We start from the raw sequence: 15,718 nt of genomic DNA, 5'->3' as shown, positions 1-15,718 counted from the left end.
ACAAAATGAGCAGTGGCTAGTATGGCCAAAAGAAACTTAGCATATGAGCTTCATCACATTTGCTTTTATTCCTCTTTTATCTGGAACTTCCATACAAACAAAACACGAGACAACACTTGGTTTTTCTAAATCCAAACCATGTCCACAGAACAGAAGTAGCACCCACACAAGATCTTCTCCCTCATGTTGGGTCGTTTGCAGTGCCTCCTGCTCTGTATTTACAATTTCACTTTCACTCTCCTCCTCCATGTTTTCTTGTCACTCTCTTCCTCTGTGGCGATTGGAAAACCAGCTACGACTTGCATCTCCTACACCAACTGCCACTCTCACATCATGTGAATAAGTGCTAAGTAGTCCTGCTGCCCAAATTATGTCACCTTGGGAGGCAGTTGGATTCATGACACTATGAGATCACACGAGACTTACAAAATCATGAGAGAATTCAACCCTCATTTTCTAAACAGCCAGCGATATTGAGGGATAGCTTGCACATTGGAGATGGTATTGCCAAATTTCTACACGAGGACAATATCTATCATCATATTGCCAAACCTTGAATAAGCTATTTTCTGGAATTTCACATAAACTACAACATGTTTATCTTGTTGACATTTCTGACTCTTAAAAAGCTGTGACTGACAGTTCCATCACCATGGTAAGAATTATATCTAGTGTGCTGCTCTCTTGACAGAAAGGCTACTAGTTTATGCACCAGAGGTGAAATCAATTCTGCTATCTTTTGCACTGTATCCATGCTTACATCCATCACAAGCTGACATATATGAAAATAAGTGTAGGAAAGCAGGGGTAAAAAAAACACTCTCTTTTGATTGAGCACAAATGGATTTCTTGCTTGGCCAGCCTTCAACTTAGCCTCTTCAACAGACCTGCCAACTCGAGACTACCCATCGTTTCTTTGGAAATTGTCTGTAGAAAAAAAAAATCAGCTTTGTGTGTCATCAGTAGAAATGAAGTGGCTATGGAAAATGCCCGCCTCCAATTCTAGTCTGGTTTTTGTTTCCTATGAATATATTCATACAATCTCATTGTGAGGGGGTTGAGTGCATTACTTACTGTCGTCCTGTATTATTCTGGTTTGATTTACACAACTCATTGGATATAATTTGTCCATAGGTCACTTTAGTCGCTGTAGCTCCACGCTGCGGACAAAAAGACACACCCTTGCATGTCCATAAATCTACTTCAAGATAATTGCACAGGTAATTTAACTGACGTGGGTAGTAGAGTGTGTACATATGCGTGCACTGTGTGTGTATATGAATGTGTTGGTGCAATAGTACGGTGCAGTTGCAGATCTGAGGTGAACACAAAGCAGGGAGTAATTCCCCCCCAGTAGTGCTTTGTTCCATCAGCAGGACAGAGTGGGATCTACTTTACACCGACGGGTCGCTCTGCATGGCTGCCCGAGTTGTCGGCAAGGACAAGAAACAAGGCTTCTGTGCAAAAAGCTGCTGATGCCAACCACTTCTGAGATGAATAAAAGCTGGATATGAATATATCACAATTCAGAGGAGGAGAGAAGAAAAATCTACCTGTATGCGGTGGTTTACAGAGATAAACAACGTTCAAAGTTCAAATCTAAAGAACAGCACAGTTGTGAATCTATTTTTCATACAAGAGCTTTTACAATCTCATGAAAACTTGTTAAGCTACTTTAGTTCCTCCCCCTGACCAAGTGCAAGTGGATGCTGTGCTTTGAAACCAAAATAAATAAGAATAAGAAACAACAAACAACTACAAAAAAGACTTAGTGGCAACCATCCCAGAAAAATGGAGATTTGAAACAAATCCTGCTGTGCATTTCAGAGGCGGGGTGCTACTTCTCCTCTGCTCCGGAGGGATTGAACAAAAGCAAAAGACCATACTGTTTGGAGAAACAGAATCAGGAAGGGGATGAAGGTTTAGGATTCACCCTCACTAGAGCTTTTGTATTCCATCATTAAATTGGGGCAGACATGTTTTAATGCGATCACCAAAGACTGGAAGAGAAGAGCATGAATTACCAAGGGCAAGGAAACAAGTTTTGTATTAGCAGCAAATAAGTGCCAAAGTGTCTGTAGGCCTGCATGGGCTGGACCTTGAAATGCAGTTTAGAACAGCTTGGCTTATGTTCTGAAGTAAACAAAAAAAGTCTTTTAAGACAGCATCAATGCTTTCATGCTTTATATAACTGTGTTCCAAATGTAAATAGTCAAGCCAAAAGCTCTCGACCAAATGTCATATATGTGCTATTTTTTCATTCACTATGAAACTACTAATAGTAAATTGTAGTTTTATTATTTCACAGGTCATGGGTGTCCATGCTCACGCTTCCAGTGAAATGAATTATGCCTATGCTTCTGCCAAGTTTCCATAAAAAGTCTGAAAGCTCATTTTGGAGCAATTATAATCAATTCCTGGTTATGCTACTGCCAGATTGCTGTGTGTGGTTGCCAAGTTACCTGTTCTCATTTCGTTGTGTGTATCGTGGTTGAGGGTCAGCATCTCCATCATTTACATCATAGCTTGCTTCGGGATCCTTGAGGGAGAAAGAAACTAATTATAACATTTTCATGTTCATGTTATGATTTAATCTTACTGCTCTCGTCTCAACACAACTGTAAGTGGAAAAAGCTACTCAGTGGTCAGACGAAGGATCTGTACTTACATAGTTATTGATGAGATCAGGATGGTCTTTTTCAATTCCATCATCCAAGATAGTCACCACCACACCTCTTCCTGTGTAGCCTTGGGCCCAGGCTATTTTGGTATTCAGGTCCTGATGGGTTGGGGCAGACTGGAGGAGACACAAGGCTTTTGTTCAGCTGTCAATCTGCTGTGACTGACACTTCCCAGACAAACCCACAGATAAAGCCTAACACTATCTTAAATCATATCCAAAGACCTTTTACCCATTGCAAAATGTTATAAATCAGAGCAGAAAATGTCTAAAAAACCCCCCCACCAAGCTAGCACTGGAAGATCATAGGTGGGTCGTAAACACTAAAAATCCAATTTTAATGCATCACCCTGACAAGTTTGCCTCCTCAGGCTAAGCTGCCCAGTATGAGCAATCCCTACTGTAGTTACGCTGTCAGAACAAAGACAGACAACCTGTTGCAGGTCAGAAATCCTGGTGAGAGCATTTATCTCTCTTGCAGATAAAATAATAATCAGCAAGCAATAGGGAGTAGGAAGACAAATATGGCAAACTGAGTGGTACAGCATGATGTGGATGAAAGTGTGAGCAGTATGAGGTGATGTAAGTGTTAGAAGTGAGAGAGAGGTGACGGACAAAACAGATAAATGCAGCAACACAGAAGGATGACAGAAAACCTTCACCTAGTTTTTCAGTCCATACATACATGTAGACTAATGCATGTAAGCCAAGATGCTTAGGTAATCTGAAATTCTTGCATGAAGGCCTCTGAATTTGTCCAGACACCACTCAAAATATATCTGTTCACTATATACATATTTAAATGGCTTTCAACAGCCTAGGTCCACAACCAAAGGGACATAAAAACCAACATAAAAGAACTCTAAGTACAAAAAATTGGCTGTTTGCTGAAGTATCGAGACAAGGCTTCTTTTCTGGTGGCATATGCCTTAAGCTAAACCATCATTTGTTGGTTTTTAAGTCAGAGTTATGTAGAAAAAAGGTTTAAGTCCTCAGAAGATTAAAGGTCTAATGCTGAATGGCAGAGGTGGTTTCACAATTCCCATTCACTGGTGATTTATGTCTAGGATAGTCAGTGTTGTCATTAATCCATTGCAGTGACAGAGGTTATGTGCATACAAAAAAGATTTTAAAAAAAAAGGAAAGATTAGGGCAAATTGAAGCATCTCTGAGAAAAGCTGTGAACAACCAGACACAGAACAAGGATCATTTCCTATGCAATGTTTCACAGGTGATACAGTTTAGCAGTCGATACAACTTGACATTTAATTTTACATTCAATCCACCATCCAGGAATGCAGTGCATTACATGTGCGAGAAGTAGGGAAGTTGGAGGTGAAAAAGAGGAGTTAGTCTTACAGACAGCAATTCAATTTATGCCCATTGGACCGACCATAAGGGAATTAATAAGTTCTGCCACCGCGATAATGAATACATCTTTAAATCAGGGATCCTCACGAGTGTCTGCAGAGCTGAAAGTATTGAGTGCTATACTGCTCAGACAGAGCTTTACAGAAAGGCCTTCAAGGTTTAATCAAAAATAATTACATAGTAGAACAGGAAAAATGTCCACCTTACCAAACTGTTATTGACAAATTTAAATGTACAGTAAGACCTTAGCTTATGGAGCTTAGAAATGTAAAGTGCCGACCTGAATGCAGGATAGAAATTAAAAATAATTACATATTCTATTAGCCCTTTAGCTACTTGAATTTATTTGTTACACTGACGCAGCTTTTTATGCAGCTAAGGCACAACACTGCTACCTGACAATGAACTAATCAACTGGATTTAGTAATATAAATGCAGCCTACTTATGTTTGCAATTTTAGCTCAGGAGCTAGAGTTCAATGCTTATAAAAAATAAACAAGAAATCCGATCGTCATTATAATTTGTACCACATAGCTATAATGGCTGACTAATGAGGTCTCGGCTGTGAACATGAGCATTTACGCACCAGATACCACTGCTTGGGGAAATCAGGGTCTGTCGGGTCTTCATAGACATCCCTCTTCCTCCTTTTTTTCACCACTTGCTGCTCCGCCCATAGAACCTGAAAAACCGACACACAAACACACGCAGGCAGAGAAAATCCATAATTTACACAGTTGTCCTCGCATTCGACTGTGTCATTAGTAATGTTCTAATTTTAGGGGGAAAAAAGCAATGTCCAATAGGCTATTAACGTGGAAAAACACGGCCCCAGCTGTGTTCAAAAAGTAATAACTAGAAGAAGAGGCAGAGATGTGAAGCAAATCTAATTTATTTCATTCCGGAGATGCAAAGGAAAGTGTGCACTGTACACTGTGCCAGAGTGGGGGCCTTTGAAGTCCTGGAGGCTGCTTGGATATGCAGAGGTGGATGACAGTAAACGCTTAAATCTTACACTGTAAGAGTCATTTCATAGTTTTTCTCCTCAAGCTGCTAAAAAACAATTGCAAACATCCTTGCCAAAAGCTCCAAAACATCAAATCCTTTAATATCTGTCCAGCTGTCAGTTAAAAAGACTCCTCCACTAAGCATTCCTTTTTATGCTTTGGTGCTCTCATTGAAATATAAACACGTTTCCAGTGATTCATTGCCTTTAGTATGATTGACAATATCAAGATTAAAACAAATAGCATTTAGATAATTGTTAAAACATGCAGACAGCATCAAATTTAGATGATAAAAAAGTTTGAGCATTCATTTACTGGGGCCACCCAACATCTCAGTTGACGCTTGTTTTCACTCTTTAACAAATTATGCTTATGATCTATAGAGAAAGTTGGTTCTGGTGGGTAGGTCATATATGGTCACATATGGTCCTGCTTTCCTCCACTTTCTAATTAAAGAAAAACATGAAAAATCTATGCTAATTTTCCAGAGCAACACTTTCAAAACTGTATTTGGAGACTTGAACTGAACTAATGTGGCAGCAGACGGAATTCGTGAAATGACAGCAGAGACACTTATTGCAAACAGCAGTTTTAGCAAATGGTGTTGTGTGTTATTATTGTCACAGTGATAAATGAAAGCTTTTCTGAGGATTTCCTGGAGGTGAAAAAAGCCTGGACTGGTTTGACTTTTGTAGCAGCAACTCAACTGAAGTGTATCTAAATTTGTGAATATCCTCTACGATACCTGTCACATTCCTAAAGAACAACTCGTTATTTAAGCCGTATTTGGGTTTTTTCGTCTTTTTCTAGTTGTTTTTTCTCCTATTCCCCAATTTACACATTGCTGTCAAAGCTATTTCCTGTAGTGAGGTTTCTCTACTACTCTGATGTTGTGATTGCATGCGCTTAAAAAGTGCGTGGTCTGAATAAAATAAATAAATAAATAAAAAGTGCAGACACTTGTGTGGGGCTTGTGTAGCTACTCTCTGGCTGAAATTTTGGCCCCGAGAATAAAACCATTGACCTAACAAGTAACTCTAACGATTATCTCATTTCAATTACATTCATAACTGCACATGACCAATCTTAGTTCACACCATAATATTATGAGAGTATAATAACAATACTGAGAAAATGATTTAATATAGCCATATAATGAAACATAATATAGAATGCATTGGCTTTTGAGTGCGTGGTTTATATAGTGGATAACTGCAAACCATTAAACACTAACGTTAGCAATGTAATACATAAATATATAGTATGTGCAGCAACTGTGGGATGCATCACTTCTACCAGACCTTGCAATGTCAATAGCTGAAATAACAAGAGCACATGGCTTAGTAAAGAACAGGCAACTGGTGAAGGACTAAAGGAAAAAAAAAAACCAACACCCTGAGGTCTAGGACAAGGACATAAAGAGACGTACAGTGCACAACCACACAAAGATAGAGTCATGAGACATCAAGGAGGTCCTCACATGGCCTGGATCTGCAAACTGCTTAAGCAATATACTATTTGTTCTACGGCCCTGGAGGCTTTCTTCTCTGATGACTAACGAGAGGCAGCGCTGGTGTCTAAAACACACAGACTAGGAGAGAGATACTGTGCTTTGGTGTATTATTCAACAGTACATGAAGAAAGCAGATGTCTTAAAGGTTGGATAAAACTTATATAATGAGCAGAAAAAACCTCAACAACCTACTAATCGCCATTGTGTGTAAAGAAAGCTTTGTATAGCTTATTCCTCTGTATAAAATGCAGCTTTTCTACAGCCGATATCAGCTCGAGTCATATTGACTTGGCATGGCTTGGCTCAGTTCGGCCACCATTAGTTACATTTCCACTGGAGGTAGCCTATAGTCTCCCTCATCACAGCTGGTTGTCATAGCCATGCAGTAAAATATTGTGACATTATCTTAACAGTAATGATAAAGAACGAAACCTAAAACTGTAAGCAATTATTTCCAAAATGAAACTTTACAAGATTTGCCAGTGAGACTTTACACTGTCTGATTGCAAAACAAGTCCCTACCTTGATTTAAGTAAGCAAATGGTTCAGATCTAATCTAATTACTAGATAATTATTATAAGAGTAATACATTTCAGTTGCAACAAAATCTAACTGATACAGTCAGTAGCATCTAATTTCTTAAACAACCATCAGTTTGCTAAAGAGCATAAAGATTGGACTGTGTTTCAATAGAAAAAGGTCATGTGAGTCCAGACTGACCCTGTGAAACCATGTGAGACCCTGTGAGAGGCAGATGAAGTGGTTACCCATCCTGCCTAGTGTCTACAGTACAAGCCTGTAAGGGGCATGTGTTATGTTCAACAATGATGAGTCCAATAAATGTTGACAGTGCATAAGCTTATCCAAATGATACCATGGTGAATGTGTGCCATAATCCAAGTTAAAGGCGGTCCAGGAAAATATTAGAGTGTTGTACTTTTTCCTTTACCCAGCTGTGTAGTTGTTTACACAACAAATCTGTGGTCAATTTATCAAAACAGAGCCAATGTCAAAATTTGCTCTATATTTTCAGAGATTCCTCACTTGCTTGGCTCGGTGTCCTACATTGCGACGTGATGGCACACATACAGTATGCATTCAGTGTATTGGCTGAGCTACAATTCTGGATCCAGCAGTCTGATCTTTGCATGATGTTACATAAGGTTTAGTATTGCTTTGGTTCACTTGAAACATCACTAAAAAGGTTAACAAAAACACTATCTGATAGTATTTAGTAATATCTGCTCTCATGCAGTGAATGCATGACAAAAAAACCCATTCCAAATTAAGGTGAGATATGCTGCTACCAAGCCACCAGACTACTTAAAATAAATGAGCTATCCTAGCTTGGATATTCCTTTATTTTAATGGACATAAACACTATAGTTTAAAGCTGCAGGAGCCAAATTAATAATAAAAAACCCTTCCTTCTCCAGCTGTCTACTCTGTCCAAATCCACTAAACCACTGAGCCAAAACATCCCATCAAGGGGTACATATTCTACATCCTGAAAACAGTTTCCAGAGAAAAGGGTAGACTTCTTGTTTCCTCTCAGGCCACTTGAACTACAATATGCTGAAAGGCAATTATGAAATTTGACAATGATACAAAAAAAACTATTGTGCACCTTTAAGGCTGGCATGATCATCAAATCTTGAAAAAGCTCATGAGTAATCGGTATAAACCTGAAAATATTTTTCAGAATAAAGTTGATGTGATTGACAATTTGTTGTTTTCTGTTTTATTTATTTATTTAATCTTTATTTAACCAGGTAGGTTAGTTGAGAACTGATTCTCAAACACGGGGAGAACATGCAGGCTCCACACAGAAAAGTTCCTGGTGTTGGAATCGAACTCAGGACCTTCTTGCTGTGAGGCGACAATGCTAACCACCGCCCATTTATACTAAGGTTTATAATAAGATTATATTATTATTATTATTATTATTATTATTATTATTATTATTATTATAATTATTATTATTATTATTATATTACTACTACTACTACTACTAGTTATTATTATATATTATTATCTGTACCTGTATTTCCTTTTTAAATCATTTGTCAACTGTTTTATGCAATGTCCTGTTTTTCTATTCTGTATTTACTGTTATCTGTTTACCTGCCCAGGGACTGCAGGTGCACATTACCTTAGTTAACTCTGGTGCAATTGTGTGCTTGTACAATGTCCCTGTCAAATAAACAATAACAGCAAAATAAAAATATCGCAAATTAACACCAGTTTAATTTGACACAAACACTCTGTGAAGACAAACTTCATTGGCAGTAACCAGCAGATATAAACACAGACAGAAAATGCACAGGCTATAAATACAATGAAGTTACATTCCTGTTTGCCTATTAGACTTTGCAAACAAAAATTGCACATGGCAGGTATGTCATGCAAAATAATCTAAATATACCAAGCCCATTACCAAGATACACAAACAAATTAGTGACAATGACAGGTAGTCAAAAATAAACAATATACTGTGGCTAAAACAGGCTATGTCATTATCACCCACAGCCAATCGTGCACCCTGCCGCCTACAGTTGCCATTATGCAAGTTAAGCACCTTGAGATAAACAGTTGGTATCGCTAATTCTCCATTCAGGTGCCATTAAACCAGAGCTGAAGAAGGAGGCACAAAATGAGATCATTAAAAAGGGCTTGTCACACCTCAAATGTTGGAAAATTATATGGAAATAATGATGGAAATATGGCACTTCTGCTAGCTCCATCTGTCTGGATTTACACAGGCGAATAAAGATAATTTTAAACAGTTTGCATACGATAAAAAAATTCACTGAGGAATTTATTTGATTAATTGTCACACGCCTCTAAAATCCTTTATATTTCACATTTTTACAGTGAAAATGTAGATTTAAAGCTGAGTACACAGACCAGTAAGATAGGTCAAAAAATATTGAGAGATTAACTTTTTATTGTTACTTCTTGTCTTTTTTGTGGGGGTTGTTGCCAATAAAAAAACCCAGAAGCATCAAGAGCTTTCTCCTACAACAGTAACAGGTCAGGAACTAAAAAATACACTTTATTCCTACAGCCAGAGACTTACTCCATAAGAGCTTGTAAGACAAAGGGGGGAAAAAAGAGAAAGAGAGAGAAGGAGGTAGAAAGGAGAAGAGGGTGGAGTGGGGGTGGGTGGGTGAAGTCTCTCCAAAACACAGTACGCTGCCTTACACTGCGGTTTTTTTTTAAAAGGCAACAGCAGCCACCCCAAAACAAATCGATTCCTTTCCTCATAGAGAAGGTGCGGGGTGTGGAGAGGAGATGACAAACAACCCTCACAAGCATAATGGTAAAAGCTTATGCAGCTGCCAATGTCATCTTGCTACTGTGCGATTATTCAAAAGGGATGGTGATAAGCGGCATGTTAGCACCACAGTACTGGGGAAAAAAAGACAATAGTGGTAATGTGAGAGACAGCGAACGGATTACAGGCTGGAGACACTGTAACAAGCTCAAAGCTTAGCGGTGACTAATCCAAATCCGACCTTTATGTTTTCATTGCCTTTTAAATGTGCTTTTTTAGCCAGGTGAGGCAGAATATTTTTTCCTCTTCTTTTCCCAGGGATCAGATGGTCTTTCACACATATGAATACAAATTAAAAAAAAAAAATGCACATTCAGAAACATATGTAAACATAAACCCACTCATTTACACTGCGGTGCTTTTGGCAGTGTACATGATTTGCCTGAGGTTTGACGTGCTACGAGGGGAGTGGGCGGGTAGGTATTCTACTGACAAACTGTTGTTTCTTTGCCAAAAAAACCTCATGCCCTGAAAAGACAGAGGTTCAAGTGTGCTGTTAACATAAATCTCTGGACTGAAATGAACCCTGGAGAGGGAATTGTTTCCGTTAAGATTTTCTTAATATTAGATGAGCCTTTGTTACATTGGTTCTGCTGTCAGGGCTTTAGTTTAAGCTTAAGGTGGTATCTCTCTCATCTGGTAGGGATGTGCATCTCCTTCACTGAGGCCAAAGCCATACACATCTGACTACGCTATGAAAGACCTACTGCTGTGATAGGATTTGCCCCTATTGCAAAGCTGTACAAACAATTTGATTCGAAACCATGCGATGCAATAGAAAAGGATATGATGCTGTGAGATGCAATATGGCACAAATGGCTTGATTTTATTAATTTGGTTCTTAAAGCTGCAGGAGCCAGATATTGAAAATACACACCTTACGCCCGGGCAAATCAAAAGACAGGAATATAAAGATAGAAAACCTTATGTCATTCATGCTGTCATGGGAAAGCGAAGCCATGAATCATGTTTGGGTTCCATCTGATCAGGGTTTGGTAATTATAGTTGTCAACCATGAATCTCCCCCACCGATGCGGAAAAAACCTGTGATTAGCCGAAATTGGGATGTCAGAACATAGATTTTCTACTGTCTGAAAACACAGATGAATAGATGTACAAGTCTCATGTTCCCCGAGACCATCATTTGAATTACAATAAGATGAAAGGTAATTATGGAAATTTTGTCCAATAATGTTAAAAACTATCAAGTAGTGAAGCTTTAAGCAGACAGCAATTATAAATTAAATGAAAACCTACTTTTTTTCAGATCTCATTTATGCCGTTTCTTTTTGACTTCTCAAAAACACTTGGCAGTTTCACAAGCAAAGCCTTTTCACACTAGGAAAAATCTCTGAAAAATATTGAATGTGACCAGGGCTTCTTTCTCTGTCTCTGGAACATGTAGGTCTTCCTCCTCCATAATACTCTGTATCTCACCTGGACACATTGTGGCCTCTATAGCAGCCTAAAGCCTTGGTTATAAAAAAAACAACAAGAAGTGTTGGTGCACCAATGCAGATCAGTGAATCATACCATCCTCGCTACCTGACAATAAGGGCACTGTAGTCATAAGATAAGCATCAGCTCTGCTTTCTGTGATAGTTTAGAAATCATATTAATAGACTGTTAGGAACTAATTTTGAAATATAATGTAAAAAAACAAAACAATTTACTAACTAATGTAAGTTATATCATTTGATTACTTTTTGATTAGTTTTTTTTTTTTAAATATGTTTTAAACTTGGCAATGAGGTAGAAAATCATTTTATTTAAAACATCAATTTACACCCACATTGCACCATTATGTTAGAAGGAAAATATTGAATTTGAGCACTGAAAGGTGTTCTTGTCCTACAAGGTTGTCTGCCTTGGTGTTGTTTTATTCTACACAGATAATAAGCTTTTACCAAAATAGATACCGTTGGATATAACCCCTTTGAAATCAGTAATATTTTCAACAGAACCTGTAATTTAAGTACATTTTGGACTACATTTTTTGTATTATTAACAGTAACTGAGTCTGTAGGATGGCTGTCTCTAAATGCTTATGTTGCTTTTTATGACTAAAGGATTGTTGGATTGACTACTTATACCTCCACTGTCTTACCTTATTGTTCTACTGCAGCTGTAACTACAGCTTTAGATTGACTTCTTAAAGATCCCAGGGTATATTCAGTCCTCGGTAAAAATGCTCTCTCTATTTAAGCTCCACGGGAGTGGAATGAATTGTAGAGCAACACTTCACTTGAACACTCCCGTCTTTAAATACCTCTAGAGAAATTTTGCGTACCGTTGTAAAAGAAACATGTTGCTATTTTGCATAGAGGGGTGCGAGTTATGGATATCGCTGGTGTGGTCTGTTTGCCTCTTTCTTCTTTTATTCTTCTTTTTTATGTTGCTTTTATGTATTTAGTGTGCTTTATACTGTATGTGAACTTGTTTTCTACATGAAACTATTTGTTGCTGCCCTTACAAAAAAGTTCTATTATCTTGGATAAAAGAAGGATAAATAACGAAAATAACATTTTTACTATAATTCGACTAGATAGGACATCATCTTTCCTACTAGTCTTATTACTGTGGCTGCAGTGTGTGTTGTTTGTTTCTCTACCTGTAGCACATCACTCTAAAATCCAGTATTGCAACAATGTCTCTTGAGTAGCAATAAAAAGATTCCCGTCTGGGCCTTTACCCATATTGTATCTTATTTGTTGTATATTTCGGAGCATATCACACAACACTTTGAGTTGTATACACTCCCAGCTTCCATGCCTCTGAACCCATATGCTCTCAGAGCCTTGTTAACATCCATTCTGGCTGACCCCTGACACCGCTGGCCTCAGTAAATGTCACTGTATCCCGCTAATGATGTCTTGAGGCCTCAGTACTTGTCACACCACATAAGTCCCCCTTTCAGCCAGCTCGGCTCGGGCTCAGAAAAATCTGGAGAGTAGTCCTCGGGCTCCGCTTGGCAGGCCCACCTCGCTACAGATGGCACAGGTCCGCTGTCACTTTCTAACTGCCCCCTTTTTAGCAGCCATCAGGTAGCTCTTAAGATGCTTTTAAATAGCGGCAATTACCGGTGAACCTGTAAACACGTTGCTGGGTCAGGTGGTGAAAATGCTGAATGAGAGGGCGGAACTTGTGTACACATTTACAATCTCCTGTTCTCTGAATTGACAATGAACAATGAACAATGAACTTCTCTTGCCTACCAATCAGTTTGACCTGACAATTTCATTCATTCATCTTCTGAACCCGCTGTAACCTCACTAGGGTCACGGGGACTGCTCAAGCCTATCCCAGCTTCCTATGGGTGAAGACAGGGTACACCCTGGACGAGTTGCCAAATCATCGCAGGGCAAACAAATAGAGACAAACTACCCATCACTCTCACAATCACACCTATGGGCAATTTTAGGTTGACCAATTAACCTATCAGTGCATGTCTTTAGATGGTGGGAGGAAGCCAGAGTACCCAGAGAGAACCTGACAGTTTCATTTGAGGTAAATACAAAACATAACATTGCTAATGACAGATTAAAAAGGGTCAACTTAATTATCTCAGCTCACTCATGAATAGAACACAATAGCGGCTTACTTGTGATTGGGATTTTTTCAAAGGCTCTGAACTGTTTTCTGCTGTGCGTCCTGCCAACACTTACAACAATTGCAAAAAAACAACTTGTCTGCAACTGCGACTTGACTAATCAAAACAACACCACCATCTAATTTTTGAGAATTAATTTCCTCCCCAAACAGGATGAACTAGTTCAGTTTTCTACATTGATAACTGGAAACAATAAAAAGTATTCACCACATATTTTATGGAATATCTATTTATTTCCGTTCCTTGGAACCATTTAAGGTATTTTTCCACTCAGGTCTTGGTAACATTTCTTTCCTTGGTGGCTCAGGTGTGAATAAAAGCACTGGTGTTCATGAGCACAGCATGCAAAAGGTTATGACATTCTTGGACTCCAAAATATACCTTATTAACCTTTACGCTTGTCACCACTATTCCCATCTGCACATAAGCTTGAGATTTCTGGAGAAGTATTTGTATTTGTTTTGCTTCTTACAAAACCCCTTGTGTGCTTTGTTGATCACATAATACAACCATAATAATTTCAGGCTCTGATAGTGTGCAAAGTTACATTTTTTTCATAGAGGCCTCTCATTAGCATATCCCTGCTGCCTTTTTGAGATGCCAAGATAATAATCTGTGAATCTCACATCTAATTACCATTTATCCACAACTAAACATTTTGTGAAAAGGTACAACTACTGTTTCCTTGACATTATTATTTAGTCTCGTGGTGGGTGGATTGTGTGAATTAACCTGGTTTTAAAGTTCAAGACTGGAGTGTAAAATCAAATAGTTAGTATTAAAAAGCGGCACATTTGTTCCTCCAGCCAGTGCATGAACTTAAGCACATAAAAAAATTAACTTTTTAGACATCCAGAGAAGTGTTTTGCTTTTAATGATAAATAATTCACAGCAGGACTGAATAAATCTCCTTGCTAAACTCCTTTTTTTTTTTAATATCTCACAATTTTCTTGAAAAAAAGATACCTGAAAAAGCCAGTTTGACAAATATTTAATTCTGTTTGGCTTGAAAAAAAGACAAAAAAAAATCAATGCAGGCTGTTTTATCACTTCCACCAGAATTATGCAGTGTACTGCCAGCTTTCCTTTCCTGTCTGGAATCATGCAAACGCAGTATAGATGTATGTCTGGCAGAGACTTATCTCTTCATTCCCTGTAAGAAAAACACAACTCTTTCTACTGTTATGGCCAGGCCACACTGACTCAACATCTGGTTTTCACAGAAGCTGAGATTTTGCAGAATTAGAGCACGCCATATGATGTCCAAATAGAGATATTATGAAATGGTTCTTGTTTTTGGATGTTAGACAAATTTTCCTCTCAACTTAACATTTCAGGATAAGCGATGATTTTACAAGGCTGGAGAAAAACAAGGCCAAACACAGCCATCCATGCACCCAGCTGTGGTGTTGTTTGGGGTGGGTTGATTTAACATATTAATAGCTACGTGGTACCTCAGATTGGGTCAGGGGGACAGATGGAAGAACCAGTGTGGATGCAAAGAATACAGCGTTTGACAAGCTGTCACTGATGCTGGCATCTTTTTCTCTTGTTATATATACTATCCCTGTGTAATCCCATCTGTCTTTGGCCTTTTGTTGCCAACATAAGAAAGCGGCAATGAGCTGCGTGAGAGCTGACAGTCTTACCTGTGGTTCTTTCTGCAGTCTGATGTGCGTCGCCCTGTGGCACGACAAAGCCCTCCTCTCCACGGCGTGATGCCTGAAGTGATAATAATCTCCGAAAACCTGCCCAAACACAAAGGAAGAGACTGTGAGTTCACCTGCAGCAGTAGGATGGCAAGATAACACCCCGTGCTCACCAAGGCATTCATGTGCGCACAGGCAAATGCGAATTCTGGAAAGAGCTGAAAACAGACCTATTTGGGAATCAGTGTCTGGCATATTCCAACACTATTTAAAGCAAATCCATTACCGCTTTGGCTGGTAGATATGCAAGCATCTATTCATTTTAGAAAATACAGACAATCGTAATTTTATTAGCAAGAACAACATCCTCCATGGGTCTGAGCCTTAGATGGGCTCTAAAAGCCTCAGCAGTGTTATTGGTTGAATGCCTAAAAAAGTGTGCTGTCATTGTAAGAAAAATGTGAGTTGTTCATATTTCAATGACAGTATGACGTACCTACTTGGCGTTTTATATGAACCAACCAGAACCCCAGATTTATGCTTTAGCTTC

The 15,718-nt window shown here is 38.6% G+C and overlaps 1 protein-coding gene across 2 annotated transcripts in view; it reads right to left on the bottom strand.

Moving 5' to 3' along the window:
* Nucleotides 1-15,718, bottom strand: part of furinb (furin (paired basic amino acid cleaving enzyme) b) — an 85,322-nt gene that overhangs the window by 30,486 nt on the left and 39,118 nt on the right. For both annotated transcript variants that reach the window (XM_030135885.1, XM_030135886.1), the window contains exons 3-6: nt 15,169-15,267; nt 4,639-4,734; nt 2,669-2,797; nt 2,463-2,539 (exon numbers count right to left, since the gene is read on the bottom strand). In XM_030135885.1, the coding sequence (XP_029991745.1) occupies nt 2,463-2,539; nt 2,669-2,797; nt 4,639-4,734; nt 15,169-15,267 (401 nt within the window). The remainder of the gene's footprint in view (nt 1-2,462; nt 2,540-2,668; nt 2,798-4,638; nt 4,735-15,168; nt 15,268-15,718) is intronic.

This window comes from Sphaeramia orbicularis, chromosome 6 (genome assembly GCF_902148855.1).
Source record: "Sphaeramia orbicularis chromosome 6, fSphaOr1.1, whole genome shotgun sequence".
NCBI lineage: Eukaryota > Metazoa > Chordata > Actinopteri > Kurtiformes > Apogonidae > Sphaeramia > Sphaeramia orbicularis.
The sequence above is the reverse complement of the archived record's forward strand: the minus strand, read 5'-3'. Positions and strand labels throughout refer to the sequence as shown.